Source organism: Triplophysa dalaica, chromosome 12, assembly GCF_015846415.1.
Source record: "Triplophysa dalaica isolate WHDGS20190420 chromosome 12, ASM1584641v1, whole genome shotgun sequence".
NCBI lineage: Eukaryota > Metazoa > Chordata > Actinopteri > Cypriniformes > Nemacheilidae > Triplophysa > Triplophysa dalaica.
Window position 1 is genome coordinate 1,689,308 of NC_079553.1, and position 24,880 is coordinate 1,714,187.

The following is a 24,880-nucleotide window of genomic DNA, read 5'->3' on the forward strand; positions in this document are numbered from 1 at the left end:
CTGTGAACTTTCGAAACATTCTCCATCTTTCAAAGTATGGCCTTTAAATGTCTTTGTTCTTCTTTTGGTACTCGCTTCACACACGCAAACACCAAAGTGGCAAAGGCCATAACACACAGTTCCTTATTTTGATGTGTGGCTAAACGCAATTTTATTAAACATTTCTTAAGGAGAACACAATCAAAAGGTGTGAACTTGTACTTGGTTGCACGTAGGAAAAGACATTTTTGTCTGTAGGACCGCCATGAGAATCGCTCATTAGAACGTTCAGTGGACTATAATAAGGTTACCTGCTGTTTCTCAGACTTTGTGTTGGTTAATAACACCTTTGGCTTTCTCTTCTCTCTATTCAGACTCCAAACTGGGCGGCGCAGGAAACCGGCCTTTTCTGAGTGGCGCTTTGTGGACCGTACACTTCCATCGTACTTTCCAGCATTCCCAAGCTGCGGCCGAACACGCTGTTCTCCGTCCCGTGTCCTTCAAAGGGGGAGAGGGAGGGAGAGAGCGAGAGACCTTATTTTTGCACTTGGGTCTGGTATTAAATAAAAAAAAAAATTTAAAACCATTTTCACCTCATGCTTGCTTTTTATTCCTGGACTTTACAAATGATGGTTGAGGGTTAAGTGGTCGCGATGTTTAGCGTAATAAATGAAGTTTTAATGTTGCCTGAGTCACTGAGTGGGACGGGGTTTGACTTTTTCAAAAGTTTGCGTTTGCGTTTTTGCGACGCGTATATGCGCTGTAATGATGAACGAGTGTTTGGACTGCCGGTTTTACGATGCTGTTATGTAGCGGCCCACTCCGCTGTGGCAGACGTGGGGGATGTAAGCGGAGAGGGTACAGAAAGGTGATCGGGCCGCCGCTCGCTGTCTGTCTTTATCGCCCCCAGTTGTCTGCGCAGTTCGCATCAACCGCGACTCCCGCTAACCGCTCATGACGATCGACGCAAGTCCTCGCCACGTCTCGTCTGCTCTCATCTTCGGTAGATAACACCTACGTTTTCTCTTTCTATCTTTATCCCTTTAAACGTGCCGAGAGCTCGCAGACATTGCAGGCTGGGATTCGAAGCGTGTCTTAATGTCTGCTTTGGCCTCTCTGTCAGTTGACATGTTTATGGGCCCTGTCTCTCTGGACGAGTGAAGAGGGAGCTTATAGCTGCCACAGCGCTTGGGCTCTCGGCCAGACATCTAAAACAACTGACGTCACCTTTACTTTCCCAACGAGAGAGAGAGAGAGAGAGAGAGAACAAAGGAGGGGGAGCTAAAGTGATTGGTTTACCGGTCCTTTGCCATGACACATTGCGAAAATAAAACCCTCCTAGCCCTTAATTATCACATTCACCTTAGGAGTGCTGTCTCAGATGTTGTTTTAGTAAGACATCCAGACCAACAGCAGACGTGTGGCTGAGAAGGTTGTCCACCACAACGTCTGTCACTTCACTTAAAATAAATAAACAAACACCCAAACGAAAGGTCGACATAGGGTTTGGTTAAAAGGGCTACATAATCTTTCCTTTTCGCATTGTTCGTTCCCGTTTTCCCACCGTGGAAAGGTTAAGACGGTTGTTCAAAAAGGCCACATATTAAAACTACAACGTATGTTCCCTAATAAAATATTTTGTAGGATTATTTCTTGAGTCTTGTTTTCCATGAAGCGCATCGGTCAATTTCATTTTCCTGTTTTATGCACTTTGCAAGAGCGAGCCTATTTTTAGAGGAGCTTTTCTGTAATACGAGATATCGCAATCTAGTTCTGCATAGAAGCTTTGAGTCGACTCTTTAGCTTTCAAGGAATCGTGTCGGGTACTTTAGTTTTACATTTAGGTTCTGCATATAGCATGCACTTAAGTGTCTGAAGAGTTTCTGCACCAAATGCTCATGACCTAAACATAGTCTGTAGGAGCTCTTGGAGCTTTTGTCATTCTTTTCCTTTAGCTTTTAAATGCAGGTGAATAGACGTCTTATTTTTCACAGAAAATCAACCTCTGTTGTCAAACACCCTTCGAACAATTAACATTCATGATCTTCACGTCAAAGGCCCTATGAAAGAGTAACATTTTTCTTCGAGGAGAGTGAAGTGTTCACGTTGCTCGCATCATGCTTGTTTTTAAAGGCAGGTGACTTTCCTTGTATATTTAAAGTGATTGCACATTACCTGTTCACTGTAAATAACCTGAAACAGGTAATGCACTGCTGACCTGACTTCTGTGTCTTGTTAAATCCTGAGAATAAATCCAAGACCTTCTAAGAGCATATAAAAATCGATATATAAATAAAAGATTAAGTGCCACACCTAGTGGTCAAGCTGGGTAAAACATTTCTTCGATTTCAAAGCAATTAATGTCCATTTTGGCAAGAAGATGCCATCCTCTTTTTATATGAGAGTTATTTATCGAGAATCTTTTCAAATCAATAAAAGAGATGCGCTGTGTTATTTCTTTAAATAAAACAATTCGATATTTCATAATGTTTGTGCTTTTGCGGTCATGTCCAGAAATCAGTTTCTTTAACTTTTATGTCCATTTCTTCATGTTCGCGGGGGCCATACGAGAACATTTCTCAGTTTGAAATGTGTGTGAAAGTTGGCTACATGTAACCTTTCTCTCTCTCACTGCACGTGTTTGTTGTTTTAACTTTTCTGTCTGCTTCATATCTGTACAACTGCACATCCGTCACTTGCTTTCACTAATCAAAACTAAATAAGAAACGATTGCAATGTAAAGCAATACCATACAGACGGTATGGATGCAATAGCATGCAACTATTATGGAAAATATTTTGCGATATTACTTTAATCATATAAATATACTTTTATAGCCCGCGTTACGATATATGAAGAGATGGTTCACGAGATTTAGAAAAAGATAAGCGGTTCCAAAATACACAGCACTGTTAGTTCGAGCCAATGCGCTAGGACCCTGGGGAAGCTTATATGTGGCGTATAGATACAGTGGGAGAAATTCCATTTGTCATCTTCGAAAACTTAAACAAGGAGGGGGGAACAGGCTGACCGAGGGGCTTCACAAACGGCTCCGAAAAGCCCCACAAGATCTTTGCGTCTCCACGTGACAGGAGCGTCTATATAGCATCAGCACCAGTAGACTAATACTCCAGCATCACGCGCGCACTGCAGCATATGCCACAGTTACACACACACACACACAGATCCTCACGCACCTCAAGGGCTTATTCTAGAGGTTTTGCAGACTATTGCATCCATGTGTTTTCTCGCTCCGTCTGGGGAGATTTTCCGACCGTGATACGAGGGGACTTCTGAGAGACTAAACTTTTCCTGCGAGAGGGATGCTGGATGCTCCGGGTCCACTTTGGCACTCGGAAGGAACTTGATAAGTTTCTCTCTTCTGGACTGGCGCAGGTATATTTCTTTCGCAACTACTCTGTGGGCATCCATCCTTTGGAGTGGTTGCTTTTTACAGTTATAAGTTGTCTCGGCCCATTTAGTTTGGCTTTGCGTCATTTGGACACCGAGCAAAACTTAAGTTGTTTGAATGAAATAGTTTTGCTTGCAATCATCAACGTACGTTTTGACTCGCGTTAGGTTTTTTCTCCCGCCACAGACGTTACGAAGACGTTTTTAGTTCGAACAAGCGCTTTTCGCTCTCTACCTAAAATGACATTTACCGGTGGTGAGAAATCGGGGTTTCTCTATCCGTCTAATGTGTGACACAACGGAGTCCGGACTCCTCAACTCCCCGCTCCTCTCTGGACGAATAAACACATTAAAACAGCACATACGGACTTTGGAGGCTCACGTCGAGACCCTTTGACGCTTTCTGACCTGAGACGGGACAAACGCACAGCCGGCCAGATGCAGTTTCGACTCTTCTCCTTTGCGCTGATAGTGTTGAACTGTATGGACTACAGCCACTGTCAGACGCAGCAACCTCACCGCTGGAGAAGAAACAAAAGAGGTAAGTTCCTGCATCATGCGTGTGCTTTTCATAGATAGCCTACTTCAGCACGTCGTTTACTCCGCGTTTCATGGACGGTCTCACCTGGAGTAACATTATCATTACTAGAATTTGCCATGACTTTGGTTTCTGTATAAACGCAACAGTTACGCTTTTTTAATATTTGAAGGGTTTATTTGATCAATTCGCATGACGGTGATGACGAACTACAAGATGTGTACAGTAGCAACTATCAACTGTAGAATTTTGGCGGAAAATATCGTAACCATGGTAATGTTTGAGGGTGATGTTCGGTGTCCTCCGCAAATGAAGTCCCGCGGGGTTTGAACCGAAACTTTCAGTCACCAATCTTTTTCTGCCGAGCTTGTAAAAAACCTCTCGCAATTTACAGACTTTTATACTCTGTTGCTGAAACATTAAACGTGTTTAATATCACCGTGAGTCTTAACGCAATGATTGTTTTGTGCTTTACTGAATTTATGTATGGACCTTTTGTGGTACTTGAACGCGTAAACTGGCTGAATTAAACCGCGCGATGATCGCAGTGTCTTCTCTAGTACATTCAGGAATAGTAGTTAAGGGGCTACATAAAAAAATGCGTTGTTTCATCTGTTCCAGGTGATGCGCGTTCACGGTGCCATCATGCGTAAAGGCGCTCGCGTTTCAGAAAACGCAAAAGCGCGTCACTTGTCTTTCATTGACATCCTTCACAACTTTTTTGTCTACCGTTTTGTTTTCTTTGGAGACACTGTGACTCACAAATCACTGACCCGTTTTAACCTGAAATTATTGTAAAGAGCTTACATTTAAATAAGACCTCATTGGAAACTGTTGGACACACAGTTTTAAAATTGACGGATGAATAATAATTTTAGTCGCATAATTTGACATAGGTCAGTAGATAATAGTGACGGCATCTATTTAAAACAAACTATTCAACTTCGTGTCTCACGTGCTGTTGCATTTCAGCTTAGATTTGCTGAGAAAACGCGCGAGCTGTATTGACCATTTGTTTATCGGGTAGATTTGTGTGTGTGCGCGCAAGGCGTACATAAAACCATTTTAATGCGAATTTCACCCTCAAAGCATTGACAGTGGGGCAGACCCTCTGGCGGCAATGTGATGAATAGTTGTGCTTTCCTTTCCCCTTTTCAAACGCGCTGACCCCCTCTTTCCCTAAGCCGCTTTTAATTGATCTCACAGACAGAAATTGATTAAGCTTCGAACAACTGGTGCGCGTTCAACAATCCACACTGAAGAGCCGGAGGGATTTAACCCGTGGGTAAATATGAGGGATGGTCGATGCATGCGCGACACATGGGTGTTGCAAGTCAAACGCCTAAAACTTCTCCGCCCCTCCCATCAGTCTCGAACCCTTTCACACCACCAGTCATTCACTGCATGTGACAGTACAGCCTCCTCCATGGCCCCCATCTGAACTTGAGACAGAATAAATACACTTGCTGACACAGGACCGATATGCTCTCTTAAATCCGCAGAGATGTAAATTGGGAGGCGTTCATAGATTTAATCACATGCATGGCATGCCAGGGAAAACCTCTGCTTTGGCTGAGAGCCCCGTCCGCTGCCCATCTGCGAATAATCAGCCAGTCACTATAGAGAACTGGCACCCGTTTTTCTGCTCCTCTGTTCCTACAAGATTTACGATTTCAGATACTACGTAATATAATTTACTTTATGGGATCAAATTTGTTGGCAAAGTCAGGCTAGTTAAGCATTTTCAAGGGTTCGGGAAAGTGCAGCGTGGGAAAATAGTGGCAGAAGTGCATCTACAGGTGTGAGAATCTTAAGAGAATCTTAAACGATGATGCATATGTAACGCATGCCTCTGAGGACGTGATTTGCTTAAACCTGCACAGGCAGCGGTGCATGCATAATGTTTTCTTCTGCACAAAGAAGAAAGCAGGGCCAAGTCTGACATTTGAAATACTATGGCTGACCGCCACGCTTTAGGTTTGCTTCCTTCCTATTTATCATGGTTATTAAAAGCAGCATGGGAGGCAGATCGCTATTCACTTGTGCTATTCTAAAAAAACGGAAATATTTTATTGCCCTCGGTGCACTTATGACAGTTTAATGCGCTGGTATGCCTTTGTAAGCTCCACAGCACTTTAACCCAGGTATGCGCTCCGGCTTTTCTAAATGTGCTTTAAAAGGCTTTGTGTTGGCCACTAATTTGCCAAATTATCCAAACATTAACAGGTTTATTTGCAAAAAGTTGGACGGCCAACTTATTAAAACAACTTATTAAAATTGTGCTAACCTGCATAATTCTGTGTGATGTTTGTGAACATTGTATGTTTTAAGATCAAGCTTTTTATAGTCTCTACGCTATATGCATTTTTTTATCGCCATATAACAAAACCAACAATAAGAAACATTAAATTTGCACCTCTGTACCCCCCTTCAGTACTTTTCAGAACGAGAAACGCTGGCAGGGAGTTTTGCTATGATATCATTACTTGGCCCAGGGGTAAAACTTTCATTTTTATTCTCTGGCTAATGATGCCACCTGCTGACTACATAAAAATTGTGGGCTCGGGTACCAGCACCGGCCAGAGAGGAGATCCGTGTACAGGCCTTGCGAGTTTGGCGAGCCAGGAGGTGTGTTAAAACCCTTTCCCATCAAAGCTTCTGTTTTAAATTGGCCAAGGTAGTTAACCTATTTTATAGTATGTACGTTACACACTTGAATTTAAATTGCATCACTGCTCCTTTTGCATTCCTTTAAACTATAGGTGAAACGTAGCACTACGGTATTAAAGACGCTCTGATGAACGGTCCGATTATGCTCACAGTAATGGAACTAATAGAGATCTCTGTCCAGAGAAACACTGAGCCAGTAGTCCATGGGAAAGTGGAGGAGAGGAAAGGATTAGGTCCATCCCGCACTCAGGAGCTACAGGGCAAAGACCCTGATGGGATTAGAGGGAATTCACCTGTGTTTTATCACTAAACCATCGCGCGGTTAAATCTTTAATCTGCTGTCAGCACACAGAGATCTGCTCCAGTGTTGTGCTTTGCGGCTCTGAAATTGTTATATGAAGATAAATATTTTATGAAGAAGGAAAGCGAGAGGAGCCAGTGGAGAGGAAGCAGAAAGTGGAACACGATCGGTTGACATGGCAGTAGTTAATGAGTAACACTATCGGGGAGGGCGCCGATGATGTGTGTAAATTAGAGAATGAATCACGGCACTTGGGTGGCGACCGGTGACGGGTAACACTATCAGGCCAGCTGACAAAAAAAAAAATCCCAGAGGGAGAAGTACAGGATGCGCAAGAGCTCTTTGTTTTAAGAATAATCGAGTTGTTAAAGCCAAAGTGTATAATTTCTGCGACAAATGGCAACAGGTTTCCCAAACATTCCCATTAAACTCTTGAAAGGCAATCCAGCCCAAAACGGACCCCTTGGGTTGACTCCGTGTTTACTGATGTGGCTTGACACTCAACCAGAGATGTTTTGAAAGTACCATCGGTTTTATAGTTTTAACAAAAATCAACCTACAAAATAACACACTTCAGCTTTAAACTCCATCTGGACAGCAAGACACGGTACACAGAGAGAACAGAGAGAGCTGTTGAGTTTAGAGCGATGTTTTCTAGAAGTTTACCCAAGGTCTCAGGTTTATGGGTGTAAGTGTTAATGTTGGCCCTTGCTATGCTCATGCACTTAATGTTTTGATGAAGTGCCTGACAGGAAGATGAAATGCCCCAGGGCACTTTTATTTAAACCAAGCAAGAGCAAAATACTTCCCCCGGATAAAAGTGAAAACTGCTACAGATGGCGTGTCTTTTAAATTGGCCTTTTCTTATGATGCCTTTCTAATCAATAATGGAAGCGATGCTCATTTCATCAAGAAAAGCAGCGTGTCCCGCTGAAGCAGTCTCATCCAATTCATTACTCCTTCTTTTGATTTTTTTCATCGGATTTGTTGGGCAGCGGTTGCCAACTGTTGACTGTCAAGTACTTGTTGCGTTCCTCCACTGCATTGCAGTCTGTGGCGTAATCTTTGAACGGTGAGTGTGCGTGAGAATGTCATTAGTGTTAGAAAAAATAGAAGAGCTTGAACTCGGGGTGTTGGAGGAACGGAGGGGTGGTTAACATATTTGAAGAGATCAGTTGCAGAGAGCTTAATGAGAGGGGCATCACCTGACTCTCTTGCTGTCCTGCGTAACAAATATCAGACGGGTTCTCTCTCTCTCGCTCTCTCTCTCTCTCTCTCTCACTCACTCTCTCTCTCTTTCGCCCTCTCGCTCTCTCTCGCTCTCGCCCTCTCTCTCTCTCTCTCTCTCTCGCTCTCTCTCTCTCTCTCTCTGCTCGTTCTCTCTCTCTCTCTTGCTCTCTCTCTTTCTCTCTCTCTCTCTCTCTCTCTCTCGGTCGCTCGCTCTCTCACTTCATCTCTCTCACTCTCAATCTCTCACTCTCACTCTAACTGTCACTATCTCTCTCTCTCTCTCTCTCAGGCAAAAGTTAGGGGACCTATCTACTTGCTTCATGCACACATGGATTTATTTGACAATTTAGCCAAAGCAAAGTTTTGAACATGCTTTACATAAAATGCTCATCTGACTCTGTTCATCACGGCTCTGCCACTCTGCTGCTTCACAAAACCAAGACAGTTTTGTGACCTCAGGCTTGGCTGAATTCCTCTGGTTTCACATAGTCCTCTGCAGACTGCATCTGTTTGTTTTCCTTTGCCACAAAAGGCAGAGTCCACACTCCCCCCTGACCAATAAAGTCACTTAGCTCTAAATCAATAAAACATGACACTTTTGCTATTTGGACGAATGCTTTTCTATGAAAATTTCTCTGAACCGTTAGTAAACAGTAAAAAAAACATCATGCGTTATTTTTTATGTATGTGTGGGGATCCTCGCCACCAATCTTAATCTTTCGGAGGATTCTCGTGCTGGCAAATCGAAACGCCAACCAGTTGGTTTGCTCTCAGGTTGTATTTTACCACACTGTAAAAGTTCATTTTCGGAAACATGAAAGGTCTTAAGTCTTATAATATGCTTTGTATTTCCCCAATTGCAATTGAAACCGGTGTGCTGACTAAGGGTTTAGGTGAGTAGGAAACAATGATGCAGAAGAATTGTTTAAAAATGCAAGATATTGCAAAGGGTGTTTAAACGGGACGTATTGCTTGGATTTAGTAGGGGCTGTTTTTTTAACTGTGGGTTTATTTACATATGGTCAGATTTTTTTAAGTATTGTGCACACGTAAGCAATTTTTAGGATGCCGTATCAAGTTTAAAGTTGTTAACCAAACAACATGCGCCTCAATGTCGCTATGCTAGATATCAAGAAACCGAATATAAATCAACTCTGCTGGTCTTCTCTGTCATACGCTTCTATACGAACCCCCTACCCCTCCCACTCTTCACCAGCTATATGAGAAAGGACCAGAGAGCACAGACAGGCTAATGGAGTGTCAGTTGAGTGTGCTGGACATTTTGAAGAATTTAATTGGTGGTTCAAAGTGCTTTGGAAGAGTTAGAGAAATCCAATTGCCTGGAGGAGGTTCTCAGTGTTCCCAGTCCTTGCCAACTTTTATTCTATCCTACATTCATGTTTGCTGTTTTCAAAAGCGTCCATCTTTGAGCGAGCCGGCCTCCTACCTACTCCAGATCGATCCGCAAGGTCTTGTTACTTGAGCTCCCGGGGGTGAAGGGAAATCGATTCACCTGTGTATCGCGATTATTTCTCATTATTTTCGATCGATCCATAAATGTTCAGAATCAAGTTTTATGGAAATAAGTGAAATTTCAAAATCACATGCAGGACAATTAATAATTACAAAGTTGCTCTTATAGAGCACTTCATGAACATAATAAACTCGCCCATTCTTGTTCTTTTGGTGGTCAGAGCAAACATTTTACACACATCTATTTAGTTAACATTAATATTTCACTGTATAGTAATTGTATTCATTAAAACTTTACTCAACATTTATTGGTTCTCTGTGGAAGTCTTCCGGAAGTTAAAGGAACATTCCACTTTGTTTGGAAATATGCTCATTTTCCAACTCCCCAAGAGTTAATAAATTGAGTTTTACCGTTTTGTAATGTATTCTGCCGATCTCTCTGTCTTTCGATAGCACTATTAGCATAGCTCAGCATAGATCATTGAATCCAGTTAGACCAGTAGTAGTTTGGGTTTGGGCCTCATTATAGTGTTCGTTTATAAACCCTCGGTAGACAGCGGCAGAAATGAATTTTGATTTTTAACTCTGGCGCTAGAGCATATTTGGATGACAGACTGCAAGTGTAAATCCCGAAAATGAGCTTTGTCATCTGTATGATCTTTGCGGTTTATTTTTACGGTTATTCAATACACTTGTTACTGTGATTTACGGTGTAAATTAAATTTTGTTTAGCTTTTAAAACAAGACAGATGCTTTTTGCTCTCTGTGAACGTAGTCATTTATTGTTAATATTGCAAACAATTCACACCTGTTCTGTTGTCCAGAATAGAAATGCATCCAAAATGAAAACCGAATCATGTGGTGCATTTAGAGCCCGGTCTCTGATAGACATGTTCATCTCTGCCTACACAAATCGCTGGAATAACAACATGGGGACTCTTTGGTTTGCCATTTCCTCTCCCTGTCTCTCTAACACCCGACAGATGGACAGGCTCCTCGGTTCTCTTGTGCTTGATAGGACCTCTAATTACCAATCCACGCCACATCAAACTAACCCTCCACACGCCTTGCATTCAGCGCTGTGCGGAAGTGAGTCGGTCAGAGGCAATAAAGCTTCAATTTTTTGCTTGTAATTTGTCCACCTGATGGAGGTGGAGTGCGTCTTGTCGTGTCATTGGGTCTGGGTCGAGGGCGTGTGGATCTTCAAACATCTTGGAGAGGAGAGCGACCCACCCTGGCTGTGCCTGCCTGTGGAAGCAGAAGCCCTGGTGTGGTTTTAATCAAGGCAAGGCATGTTAGTCATTATAGTGCCCTGGTGCTGAGCTCATTGTCTTGCTTTGTCTCGTCCCTCCTTGCCTGTTCCTCTCTGTGATGATTCAACATAAATTTCAGATGTGAAGGGGTCACCAATGGCACATTCAGATGAGAAAGTAAGTGTCAGCTCTGCTTCTACAGTATGTTTGTGTGTGAATGATGAAGAGTATTCATTAATGTATTCCAAGTCACCAATCATGCACAATTTTCGCTTCTTGAAACAAAAACACAAAAGTTCAAGACATTCTGTTCTGAATTTTATAATAAGAAGAGTGCTCTTTGAAACGGCAAAGGGTCATTATTCAGAAGATCTGTTTCAGAAGATAATTTGTGACGGCTAGGAGTTTAAAACGCTAAATTAACTTCATTATCATGCCTTCAGTAACATGGTTAATAAGTTCTCTCTCACAGATTAAAGGACTCATGTTCCCCAGAAGAAAAGGGTATTTTTATTAAAAGGAATAATGAAGTGACGGGCGATCATTACTGTAAAATGAACCCGGGGTGAAAAGGACTCCAAATTCAAGAGAATCGAAAAAAACAATGCGTGACACATTTGACCAATCAAAATCAAGGAGCACCCGAGGTAGTTCGGATAAGCGGTAGAAAATGGATGGATGGATGGATGGAAAATCAAGGAGCCAAGTAATGGTCAGTGTCATAAAATAAACCCTGGAAATCGCCTTAAAGGAACAGTTCACCTTTAAATTAAGAATTCTGTCATCATTTATCTCACTGTGGTTATGGTTATTCATCACTTTCCGCACAACACAAAAGATATTTAAAATAAATGTTGGTAACCAAAAACTGTTGACTTCTATTGTATGGACACAAAACCATTGGAAGTCAACAGTATCGTTTTTGTGTTCTGCAGAAGAAAGAAAATAGTAGAGGTTTAAAATGACAAGAGGATGATACATAAATGTGACCCTGCACCACAAAAACGTCTTATTGCACGAAAACATTCTTAGTAATAGCCAAAACATTATCGATTTTAGCTTTATGCCAAAATCATTAGGATATTAAGTAAAGATAGTTTTCCATAAAAATATTTAGTAAATTTCCTACCGTAAATATATAAAGATGTTTTGTGAGTGACTGGCATGCTACAGCGCCTCTGATTAACAACTTCAACGGCAATTTTCTCAATATTTAGTTTTTTTGCACCCTCAGATTCCTGACATTATCTCGGCCAAATATTTTCGTATCCAAACAAACGTACATCATTAGAAAACTTATTTATTCAGCTTTCAGGTGCAGTAAAAAAGTCGGAAAATTGACCCTTAAAGGAGCTGTATGTAATAATTTTACTGTAATAACAATATGCTCATCTCAATAACAATACCTTAAAATGTTTGTAGACATTAGGAAAACATGCCATATATTGGTATCCATAAATCAATGCTATAGCCAGTTATTCCACTCTGAAATGTGTTTTCCGTGCCAGAATATCTATTTTTGTTTTGGTTCGTGTGACTCCGCCCACTGATGATTTACCCACCAGTGTATTTCGACATCTTGGTTGCCGGTTGGTGACAAAAATCACTGCATATTGCAGCAAGCAAACGATCTGGGTCAGAGCAGATACCACCCTTTCCGGTACCATTTCGTTGCAAACTTAGAAAGAATTACTATATTATTTTACAACTTACGAGGAGTAATACAATTTTATTATGGTTATTTAAACGATACAGCAATATGGCCTGTGAATGTGACCTCCGAAGCCCAACCTCTGAAACGAGCTGCTTATTGAGTTATATTCGCTAACATCAAAACCACTGCAAACGTATAAATTATCAGATAAACTTACAGTGGAAGAGTTGATGCTTTCCCTTACACTCCTGTGAGGGTCGAGTCTGAGGAGAAACATCATTTAAGAAAGATGAGTAGGCCCTACTCATGACATCATGGTTTAGTATGCAGTACGCATACGCAACTCTTGGTCATGTACACTGCAGTATTGTAGTCTGGAACTGTGCCACCCAAGTAGGAAACAGAACCGACTAGAAAAACCCTGTTGCACGTAATTTGGGGAAATTCACAAGCTTAAATTATAATTTTAATTTGCACGAAGTCTAGAAACGCATTCCTCAGACTCTTAGGTTTCATAACATGTTTTGTCACAGAGGATTTCAGTTGCGGTGTGTTTATATATTGCTCTATTTTTGGTCCCTGCCTTTTCTTTTGGTCTTTGTTAAATACCAGCTGGCCTTAGAGGTAGATAAATGTTTGCTCGGCCCGCAGAAGAGGAAACGGTAGAAAGTTTAAGGTTCTGAGGGACATCCATCTATTTTACATTTTTACTTTTTCCCTCGCTCTATCTCGATTATCCACTTGTGTTACATCTTGGCCGAATTCAACTTTATATTATTTTATTTGAACCAAAGCCAGACCTCAGAAGCACACTGTCTTCTCGTATAAACATCTGTCGCAGTGAGAGGAAGGTACGTTGAAGGGAACAGCGGGCAGGGGTCACGAGTGGAGTGCATGATCACCATTTGATGGCTTTGGGGATGTACACTTGCAGTCTGTGATAAACATGTGCATGTTTGGTGTCTTTAGTCTACAAGAGAAAAAGAAAGTCTGACTAACATGTTAATGGGATTTGGGGGGACATGCATAGATGTTTTCCACAGGTCTGTGTTGGTAAGAGGAAGAAGAGCTTGATGCTGAATGATTATAACAAAGCTCTTTTAGTGTAAGCCCTGCCCTGGGGAGCAGATGAGATGAGCAACTATTACATAAAACCCCAGCCTTGGCGTTAATTTGTATCTGGAAGTGCTCTTGCATGTCCTCTACTTGGCAGATTTTCACAAGGATCTGACAGGTTTGTAACAATACACGCGCATTTAATACGTTGTGCCACCCACGTGTGGAAGATAACCACAACAGTGGAAGTTTTTTCTTTTTGGTTCGACCTTACGGGGATGGCACAGCTCTGTGGTATCCTGTTGAAGGCTGTTTCTTAATGAGCTCTGTAAGTTTGGCAAAGTTTTTGTCGCTCTCGTATAACTACAGAGGTTATTTGTGGAGTGAAGATTTCAGTCTTGGGCATCAAGCTTTGAAGTCTCCCCCTCGGTGGTTGGGACCATATGAGGTCCTCAGAATGCCACCCCTGTGGTGCTCTCCACTTTTGACCCTACGGATCATGTCTGATCTAGCCTGGTAGGGAAGGGTTATTCCAAGGAGGTGGACTAGAGGTCTGAGGTAATAGCTTTCATGTTCCCCAGGAAGGCGTAGAGTGCAGGCGTGACTGCATACAAAACCATGTTGTATGTCTAGGAATTTGAACCTCCTAACCTTTAGATTTAATATTTTGCACATAACCGGTCCTAAACAAGTTCTACGTCCAGTGTGCAATAGTAATTTGGATATAATCATCTTAAGTTTCTGTTGCGTTGCATTGGGATTGCAGTATGTATATGATGTGGTGTTATGGTGGCAAAAGAGTGCCGTGCGAGGTTGCAAATGCTCAATGGTGTGAAAAAATCCTAGGCATGCTGGTCCTCTGATCACTAGCTGTGACGTTGTTCCTCCAAGCGGGGAACCCACCGCTTGCTTCTTATGAACAGCATGTGTTACTGAACGCGGCATTCAGAGCCCATCGTGCCACAGGTGTGAAAATGAGGTGTGAGGTTTATGTGGGATAAATTACCAACAGGTGTGCTAATTTTAGTTGTTCCACCTCCCACCCGCTCCACCACCTCTTGAATTTCCGCGCTTTCTATTGTTCCTCCTAGTGCTGAGATCACACAAAGAGCAAATGGAGACTTGCATCAATCCCTAGTTTCAGAATTTCTACGGAGAAAAAAAACACCATTTTGAATGGACTCGCACCCTGTCTACACCACATGCGAGCGACACGACACGACAAACCCATTAAGCACGAGGCATTTGTTGGGTAGCATCGTGCAGCATCCAATGTGGACAAATTTGGGGATTATATTGGGTTCTATTATGTTTTGATGCATTGCATCGTGACCGGTGTAGACAGGGTGTCAAACTGTGCTCAAATTTGCCAGAGCATTAAAAGTAAACTACTTAAGTCAATTTTTCTCAAGTAGGAGTTATGCTATCAACATTAATTATGGCATTATACACATACCGTGTGTCAAGAATTGTATCAGTTGTCTTTTTTGAGAAGAATTTAAAATTTTTATGAGAAAGTTGATGCCCATATGAAAGATAACTGAGCCGTGAAAGAGCAATAAAATTTTCCTCTGGATTTTCTCCCCACACCCCTCTGTCTCTAAAGACTTGCGAAAAGAATTCACAGAGTGGAAAAAGTCAAGAACTTCCAAGTTCCATCCTAAAAAAGTAAGCTGTGCAGTAACATAAAACATATATTCTTACACATAGCCCCTCATGACACACTGGTTTTGTACTTTATGGCACATGCGCCCTCTTGTTCTCTACGGTCTGTACATAAAATCCTTTTCTTGTGTTAACGACATGGATAGCGTAACATGCAAAGTGCTACTTGACCTCTAAGTCAAAATACTTTTCATTGCTTTAATAGTCTGAGGACTGTTTTGAAATGCTTAGGGTAGATTTACACCATAAAATATATTTAAAGCTATTATATAACCAGTGAAATAAACAGATATTTATAAACTACGTAAGCAACAACCCAGTCTCAAGGCAATTTGTGAGTGAAATTTAGAATCTATTGATTTGTCGTCCCAGACACGATTTTGCACTATTTTAATATAACCCCACAGTATGACTTACAATATACACACCGTGTGTGTGTATATATCTATATATTATAACCTGGTATCAGGGGAAGACTTCCATATTTTACGAGGTGGCTAATGACTTTGGCATATTTCTTTTCTTTACATGTACGCGAATGTCCGTGTACAGAGGAGCACACAGACTTGCAAAGTACACTTCATTTGAATCATATACAGTACGTTCACACGGGTTTTGACGCATTTGCATTTCAACATATTGCAATACCTCTCCGGGCCTACAGGGGTCAGGTTTTCTTCTACTACCTTGAATCGATGCTCCCTGTTGCCACTTGGTGGCTAAACTAAATACTGCAAGAAATGGAACATGCGCGTACTTACATTTACATTTATGCATTTGCAGACGCTTTGGACAAGCGACTTACATTGCGTTATCCTATACATTTTGTTTCTATGTATATGCTATCCCCTGGGATCGAACCCACAACCTTGCCGTTGTTAGCGCCATGCTCTTACCACTGAGCTACAGGAAAGCTAATAGAATGTATACAAGGTAACACAAATTCAGGCTTAAGCCACCCCGTTCACAACCCCAAATCCTTATATCATCGGTACAAAGGTACGTTTAGCTAAAATGCCCAAATTTTGGAGGTGGCAAAGCAATGATGAAGGCCCACCCCTAAACCTAACAACACAGGGGCAGTCAAATCACAATAAAACATTTGATTTATACATTCATATTTGATATTGTATAAATTAATACAAATTAGCCATCTTGTAAAATAGGTCAAATTCCTACCACATGTGTTAAATTGTAAAATAATAAATAGCCAAAATTGCTTCGATTTGTAGTACTGTAGTTGTTATTGAAGGAGTAAAATCGAAGTATGTTTTCAGAGACAGTCTAAGCCTACAGTGTTTTTATTAGTCTCTGTCTAATTTAAGTGTGTGACTATAAATTGGTGGCCTTTGATTGTGACCTAATCAGCTCATTTGCGCATATTATCTCTATAGATTGAAAGGCCATGCCAAGGTATTAGCATACACGTCAGCAGGTTAGCCCCCCGGCTCATCTAATCCCACTGCAAGCAAACATTGACACCACCACCAGCTGCCCAAGCTTAGAGGATATGTTTATTTAACAAGCTCACCAATTCAATCGCAAAGATTCCATCTCTGTCCATGCTTGCCATGTCTTGCGGGCCTGTATCACAGGAACACGCTCGCTAAGCTAATAATCCATTGCAGCAAAACAAATGTGTTTGCTCAGGCACATGGTGTAGAATCATTATAAGTAATGGGATTGCCCTAAATTGTAAACATATGCATACAGTACAATCTGTTAAAATCTGAAGCAGAGGGGAAAAAAACACGAATCCCCAAATCGTGACTATTTCCAGCTGTCAAGTGGTCCGAGGTGAGGTCCAGCATATTTTCTGCTACAATAAATTGGATAAGAAATGTGCCTTTGGAGAAAAATGTACCCCTGCCATCCCACGGCGATACGGCTCTGGTTTATTAATCTTTAGCAAAGTGTGACTTCCATATCCATGAAGAGCGAAGTCGAAATGTGCCACATGTGGGCAGTTGGATGGAGTTTTCCATGTACTGTCGTTAACCACCTGGAACGATGTGGAGCTCTCGTGGGGCTGGCACACTTTAAGTAGGTGCTCTGAACATTTTCCTGCATTGAGTTGACTCGCAGTTTGTTTTCCCAGATTCCTGCCAGTGGTTTTTGAACGTAGGCTAGTTTGTCTAGAATTATTTTATTCCTAGGGAAGATGCTACAAGCGTTTACAGCACTCTATCCTGCAAACAAATTCTACAAGCTAATCTTGCAGTACTTTTAATGATCCTGTACAATATGGCATGACTCTCTAAATTAGGTAGTCTGAGTCTGGGCAAATATGTGTACAAAACATATTTGATATAGTGGCATTTGGCCTCATAAAAGTAGAGGATTTTAGGAAGCTCATGGGAGGTACCTATCCATTTTATAGTTTCTGATTTCTTATTAACAGGTGCGAACATGCAGATTTCTTTCTTTTTAGAACTTAAATTATTTTTGTATACAGGTCTTTACATACAGTTTGGGCAAAAACTGGAAAAGCTTTTAAAAATTAAATTAATTAATAGTTATTTTTTCAGTGAACATTATGCACGTGGTGGTCACACCAAATCTCGATTTGAATTTTCATTGTGAAACAGAAGTGGACTGACCGGTAGGAAATTCTGTCAAAGTCAGGAACGGCAGTCCCACTGACGTCCTGCAGCCGTGATCGGGGACAGATTAGATTAGATTAGATTCCACATTATTGTCATTACACATATACAGGTACAGTGTAACGAAATGTAGTTTAGGTCTAACCAGAAGTGCAATTAGCAAGTGCAGGATATACAGTGTGAATAAATACAGAATACAATATTAGGAAAGTTCTTTACGATGGGCATGTACTATGAAAATATGACAGTCGGTATGTACTAGAACAATATATACAGAAGGCTATATACTGTGAACATTAATGTACAGTGGGTTATGAACAGATAACAATATAGACTCTACAATAGTGCAAGTGACTTGAGTGTGCATTAGTTACAGACATTAGCTATTAAAGTTACAGTGCAGTAGATGAGTTAGTGCAGTTATTAAAGTAGACTGGCCATCCTAAGTACTGGAACTTTTTCCGGTGGGCTGATAACATATGGGGCTGGAATTTGGCCGGACATATCATAAATGAGAATGCACGGCAAAGACATTAGCGAGTCGGACACGTATGCATATATCGACAGAAATGTTCGAGGGCTGAATAATCCAGGCCCGATTTTGCTTCGCAGTCCGCCCCTGTTGTTAAATATATTCTATCATTGTGCCTAAAACGTTTGCACTGTACTGTGAATGCGTGTACTTGGTTGTATTCATCACAAATTAGACAAACATTAAATTAGCTTTATTGTTGTGGATAGCATGCTTGGACATCATCTCTAGAAGTCCTTTTCGGTTGCATTTTTAACTTTATATGGCTTTAAGTTTTGATTTATCTTATGATATCATTGAGATCGTAAAAATAGGGATGATGTCACCATGTGATGTCATAGGTATTTGTGTGTGTATGCGTTTATGTCAGGGTTTTTGCTCTCTCTTCCCAGATTTGGTGGCCCAGGGCAATGAACGTCACGGTTGTTTGTGAGTCTTTAAATGTACCTTAGACGATCTTTTCGGTTGGATATCACTCACTCTGTAATTACTGTTGATCAGGATTCAAAACAAATCCGGCCAAAGCTGAACGAGGCAACCCGTTCCAAACATGCCGTCATTTCTTGCGTTATGAGCTCGCGATTTCCATGAATGAAAAACAAGAAATTGCGTTTACCTGAATGAACCGCAGTCTCCTCGCAGAGTTGGACAGAGTAAAACTAGCATAGAATATTACTGGACTTTCACAAACATCTACAGAATAAGTAGCATTTACTCCAGGAACCAAAAAGTTTTCTGTCCACACTGAATGAGAAATTTGGTTGCATCAGGACATCTTCTAACTCGCAATGCATTACACGTCTGAGAAAAAAACACAGACCGTAACTGACGTCAATGACGCTTCATCATACAGAATGCTTTTTTAGTTTTTCTTGTAGAAAAACAAATATTTCAAATCTCCAGTTTCCACATCTGCCCTCGTCTTCCTCATCATCTGGATCTGAGGTTCTTGAGAGGTGACATCTAGGGGAATGTGCTGACTATAGATAAGGGGAAAAGTAAATGCCACCTTTGACTCAAAAGTTATAAATTCCAAAACTGGCAAGATTGAAAGAATTCTGGTAATGTATGAAAACAACTTTTGTATTCCCCCAAGTGGCTTTATTCTCGGCTGACGGAAAAGGAAGCTAAAGAGACCTATAAGCAAGATATTCTGTTGTCACGCTCTAGACGATTTGCAGAAATTGTCTCGTCTTCTGGTCAGCCTGCAGTGATTTCAAGTCCTTGTGGTGTCTTCAGCACAGATGTTCTTTGTAAATACATTTGTTTAGTTGTAGATGGATCGTTTAATGCATGATGAAAGAGAGGACTTGCATATTGTGGTTTGGTGAAACGTTTGTCCCGCGTTCTCAGTGTAAACGGCTTTACTTTGTTATGGGAAAGAAGAGTTCAAAGAGAGTCGCACAGGTTGTCCGAAGTCAGGAAGGGCCGTAGGAACAGTTTTAAAAGTTGGACAGCGGACACGTTAAATTGCATTTGCAATTCGTTTCAAATCTGTAATTTGGAAATGATTCGATTGAAGAATCGGAAATCTATACCAGAATGGAGCCAGGTGCGTTTTTTTGGAATTATGTGCACCAATTGTGCACAATAAGGAATGTGAATGAAAAAGTAAAGGGGTAGGTTTAGATTTTGTGTTGACTTCAAGGAAGGGATTTTCTGTCAAGTTAAAGTGGAGTGAAACCAAGAAATGCATTCTGCAGTTTCCTTTTTAAAAGTTGACAGGAAATAACTTTTCTTTAGTTCCGCCACACACTCTTGCCATCGTAAGTTACTCCCCAGCAGGTTAACATGACAGACTTATGGTAAAGTTTAAAGCTCACACTGGTATGAGTCTTGGAACAAAAAAGTCGCTTAGCAGCCAAATAAGGTTCATGCACTGTAATTTATGAAGAACTGGAAATTCTGCCAAACCGACACACTTGGATAATTAGCATTCTTGAGTGACTTAAAAACATAGCCAGAGATGTTGTTAGAATAGCCAGAAATGCATGTATGAAAGCCAGTCAGTTCATTCCGTTTTTCTTGGACCGTCTCTTATGATTTAGACATGGGCAAATTTCTGAATGAATAAGATGCAAGTTCTAAGTTCTAAGTGTCTTAGTCGACTGCAGAATGTGAATTAGGTTTCATTGAGACACGTTTCTCATTCGACTCAATGTCTGTTTAATATTGAAGGCCCTATTTGACAGGGATATTGAAAAGCCATCATAATTCTGGTTAAGAGCTTGAATTTGATCCCCACGATGAGCTTACGACTGGGAATGGAAGTCTCCAGTCATAGCTCCAGGTATAAATCAGCTGGCGGTGAAAAGCTTTCCGTAAAATGTGGACGCTTTGGGCCCACTAGAGTGGCTCTTGGACACCTCTGTCCTAGACGCACCAAATCCCAGCCTCCTTTTTGACATGCCTGTGGTCGGAGCTGGGAAAGCCGTCCTCAGACATGCTGCTGTTCCAAAAATCTCAAATGAGCCAAATCTGTCCAGCCGTCAGCTGTGCTGTCTCCTTTCCTCTTTCCATTGATAATTATAAGTCCAGTGAGACTGGGGTCTCATCAGTGTGCCGTGACTGTCACGTCAAGAAGTTGATAGCAAGCAAAACAAAATTCAAACGAAGCTGCACATGTGCAAAGTGTATCGTTGTTTAAAATGTATCTTGATCTCTTCTTTCAACGCATCAAAATAGAAATGTTAGTGATGAATTGTGTCTGTATTTATAGCTTTGGTTATATAACGTAACACAACATTAACATGTTGTGCACAGTTAAGACAACATACACCATTATGCACTGCATTGACTACCCTTTAAAAGATATTTCGGTCAGTAAAATCTTGGTTTGCAAGGTCGTAGATTTCTGCCAGAGGGTTAAATCTTGCACGGCACTATTTGGTTGATCGATGGACCAATGCAGTCCTTCATGGGTAATTTTCGTGCTCATGTTGACACCAGCAGTTAAGAAATAATTTAGCACCATTTTGCTAAAAAGCTCTGACAGTGGGATAAAATAAACAACACCCAAATGATTAAGAAAGATGGGAAACGGTTGGCGATATTGCCATACCACCATCAATTAGGGAAATTTAGTAGGGAAAATGCTCTTATAGTTTTCAGCTTTTTGAAGTTCCAACCTCAAGCCAGTCCAGGTTTCCGCCGTTCTCTGCACTAAGATCGCAATCAGGCCTGAAGTGTGTGGGCTGAGCAAAGGAGATTTTTACCAATTTACGGTGAATGTCAGGTTTCTATAAACATGTTCAAACTGTATACCATATGTCTATATGAATGTGGTTGGGGAAAAATGTGTCCAGATCATTTCCTTGTGAATACTGAGATCACGGAACATGAAAGATAATACACAAAAAGGTTTTTTAGCAACACAAACGGCCAATTGATAGACCTTTGTCAAAAAAAAGGGTAAATATTCCTTCTTGATGGAGACGTTGTCTTTATAAGCCGGATACTTACCAAAAATTAAAACTAAGGATAAAACATTAGTCTTGTTTTTATCAGTTTTGCAATATCTAGAATTTGACAGCGCTGAGCTTTTCAAAGGGATAGGAGACAGGAAAGAAGATGGAAGGACAAGGTTTTGTTCGCGCGGACTACCACAACCGATCATTGCTCCATCTTTTTTATCCATTACACGAAAGTGCAATATTTTTATAAAGCAGGCATACATTTTATCGTATGTAAACATGCCCTTTTAAATGGTTTGTACTCTATTATTTCAGACTGAACAAAAAATGAGGAGGTGGGGGGGAAAGGTCACAGAAATGCATTTCAGTCTAAGATCTGCGTCTCTTGTCTTCCACAATTTCTTGCATGATATTTTATAAAGCATTGTGGTAGGTCGCCCAGTTACATCTGTTACCGTATCTCGGTTTGTGATATTTAAAACTCGGCTCTGATCAATAGAAATGTCTCTGGTCTGCTGCTATTGTGTGCGCTCAAGGACATTTTCCTGTAAAGGGAATGCTAAGCAACTTGCATTGAGAGACTTTATTGTGGAACGGTACGGTTGTTACTGGCTCCTTTGTTTTCTACCAGCAACACGATCCGGCATGGAGTCGATGCGGTTTTAGGCTTTCAACGACTGTCTGAACTCTACATAGGAGTTGAGATTTGAATCACATGACTGTACTGTTACATTCAGAATGGTTTCCTCTTTAAAAATGTCAGGGTGAGATAAAGTCACCATCATGACAGTTTCTTCAGCCAGTGAAACTTTTATGTACCTATAAAAATGTCTTTGACAAGTCTACCGTATAGCAACACATGGATAACTGTTCGACTGAACGCTGTGAGCTTTGTCTGCTTGTGTAGTGTAGTGTAGTGGTTACAATGAGACAGACTTAATAGGAGATAGACCACACATAGACAAATTAATGGGTGATGTCATTACATCCAATACGGTGGCTGTGAAACAGGGCTGCAAATATGAACTCTATTCAGTGCCAAATCTCAGATTTGAGGTATCGACAATATTTTACATAGAGAATAAATAGTAAATTATCTGGATAACAACACACTCATCTGTCCGAAATATTACATTTCATCATTACTAAGCTACACTTGTGTATTTATAAAGTAGATTGTAAATATGAATAGTCTTACTATCTGCTTTTTTCTATTTTTCAGAAATGTTTTGGGCCTTATTAGGATTTGCCCTAATGCTTTTAATAAAACTCCGCTCAAAGGAAAAGGCAAAAAAATGGACGAGGTCTTCCTTGGAGAAGAGAAAGAGCCGCTGGAGTAGTGTTTCGTTATCAGAGATTGTAAACATTTGACTGAGCTGCACGCTAAACTATTTTCACTTTCGTCATAGTTCTACAGCTGGTCATAAGAATTCCGCTACACACATTCCTAGATATCCAACACTCAAATAACAGTTTCCATGACTTTAACTTCGGCTGTGAAAGCTGTTCTGTGTCATACACTGATATTATGTTTTATGCGCTACCTTTTACACTTCTATGAAACGTCCTTTGAACTCCTTCTTGCAAATGTCTCCTGGTCAATCTGCTTGTTTTATTATCCAACTCGGATCCGATATAAAAAAGCAAAACTAACGCTTCTGTTATTAGTGTTCATTAATTTAACCGGTCTGACGCCATTCGGTCCGTTGTCATTTCCCTCACCATAGTAGGAAAAGAAATGGTGATCTCTAACAAAGATTGATGTTTGCACATGCACTAATAGACCTCTGTTACACTTCGAACGATCCGCATGTGTTTAACTGATGAAGTGAAGTTGACGTCATTGTTACCGTTTATTGCTAAAAGCCAAAGTTTATGAATACACGTGAGAGGGATACCAACCAATCATGAAAGACCTGGTTAGCTTTTCCAATCAAAGCATTTCGGAAGGAGGGACTTTATATAGACCGGAAGAAGTCCAGTCATTTTGTTAGAAGTGGGACAGCCATGAACAAAAGACTTGAAATATATGAAATATAAAGCATTTTTTTGTTTATTAGAAACATGAACATCCATTGTTAAACACCCAAAAAACATAAACAAAGCCTCTAAAACAGCCAAAGACTGGGTCCTTTAAAAGAGTATTCTGTCTTTAGGAACTTAAGAAATGAGTGACGTGGTGAGCCAAAAATATTAAAAGAGGGACAAAACGGGGCTCATGGGAAGAGAAGCAGAGAAAATAACAGGAAAATTAATTTAGGTAAAAACATTTTCATTGTGTGTACCTTACTGAGAACCCTATATCCATTTGGAACTGTATTTTTGACAAAAAACAGTCTAGGATGATTTGACATCTAACTTCAGATTACTCCAGTGGGACTGTGTCTGTTTATGTTCTGCTTGTGTCGAATGGTTCAGATCCATATACTACTTGTGTCTGTTCAGCAATATAAACCAGTCTCTTTTGTGTCTTGCAGCTAGCTATGGAACTTACCCCATCTGTAAGGGCTGCTCTGTGTGTTCCAAGGATAACGGGTGTATGAACTGCCAGCCTAAGCTCTTCTTGTTCCTGAGGAGGGAGAGGATGCGGCAGTACGGCGAGTGTCTTCACTCCTGTCCGTCAGGCTTCTACGGCATGAGAGGGACAGAAATCAACATGTGCTCCAGTAAGTATCTACCAATCCCCACTTATGTATATATATGTATATATAGGGCATTGTGGAACAGGTGTGTGGATGCTGTAAGACTAAAACACAGCATTGCTTTAAGCATTTGGTTAACTCTTTGATGTACAGTACAAACAGCTGAAAAATATTGCGGCCTCTTAACGGAAGAGGCTCTTCTGTATACAACATTAAGAAACTAGGAAAACCGAATTCTAATGGCTATCTTCATCTTCCCTTCTTCCCCAGGATTTTATAATCTTATTTTAACATTTGCGCCAGGCCTGAGACATTTTGGACCTTTGAGGTTAAGAGAAAAGCCTGAGGTGTCGGCCAAATGCTTTTTATGAAAACAGAACTCTAACTCTTTGGATTGTTTGAGCCAAACTTCTGACAGACAGGCTAGAAACCTCTGAGCAACGCGTCAAGACCTACATTG

The 24,880-nt window shown here is 40.9% G+C and overlaps 2 protein-coding genes across 2 annotated transcripts in view; both read left to right on the plus strand.

The window, feature by feature from the left end:
- eif3ea (eukaryotic translation initiation factor 3, subunit E, a) overlaps positions 1-565 on the plus strand; it is a 32,725-nt gene extending 32,160 nt beyond the window's left edge. The window contains exon 13 of the mRNA XM_056762806.1: positions 354-565. Within this exon, the coding sequence (XP_056618784.1) occupies positions 354-392 (39 nt within the window). The 3' untranslated portion in view covers positions 393-565. The remainder of the gene's footprint in view (positions 1-353) is intronic.
- A 2,347-nt stretch (positions 566-2,912) lies between these two features.
- Positions 2,913-24,880, plus strand: part of rspo2 (R-spondin 2) — a 47,878-nt gene continuing 25,910 nt past the window's right edge. The window contains exons 1-2 of the mRNA XM_056761645.1: positions 2,913-3,931; positions 24,256-24,444. Coding sequence (XP_056617623.1) covers positions 3,829-3,931; positions 24,256-24,444 — 292 coding nt within the window. The 5' untranslated portion in view covers positions 2,913-3,828. The remainder of the gene's footprint in view (positions 3,932-24,255; positions 24,445-24,880) is intronic.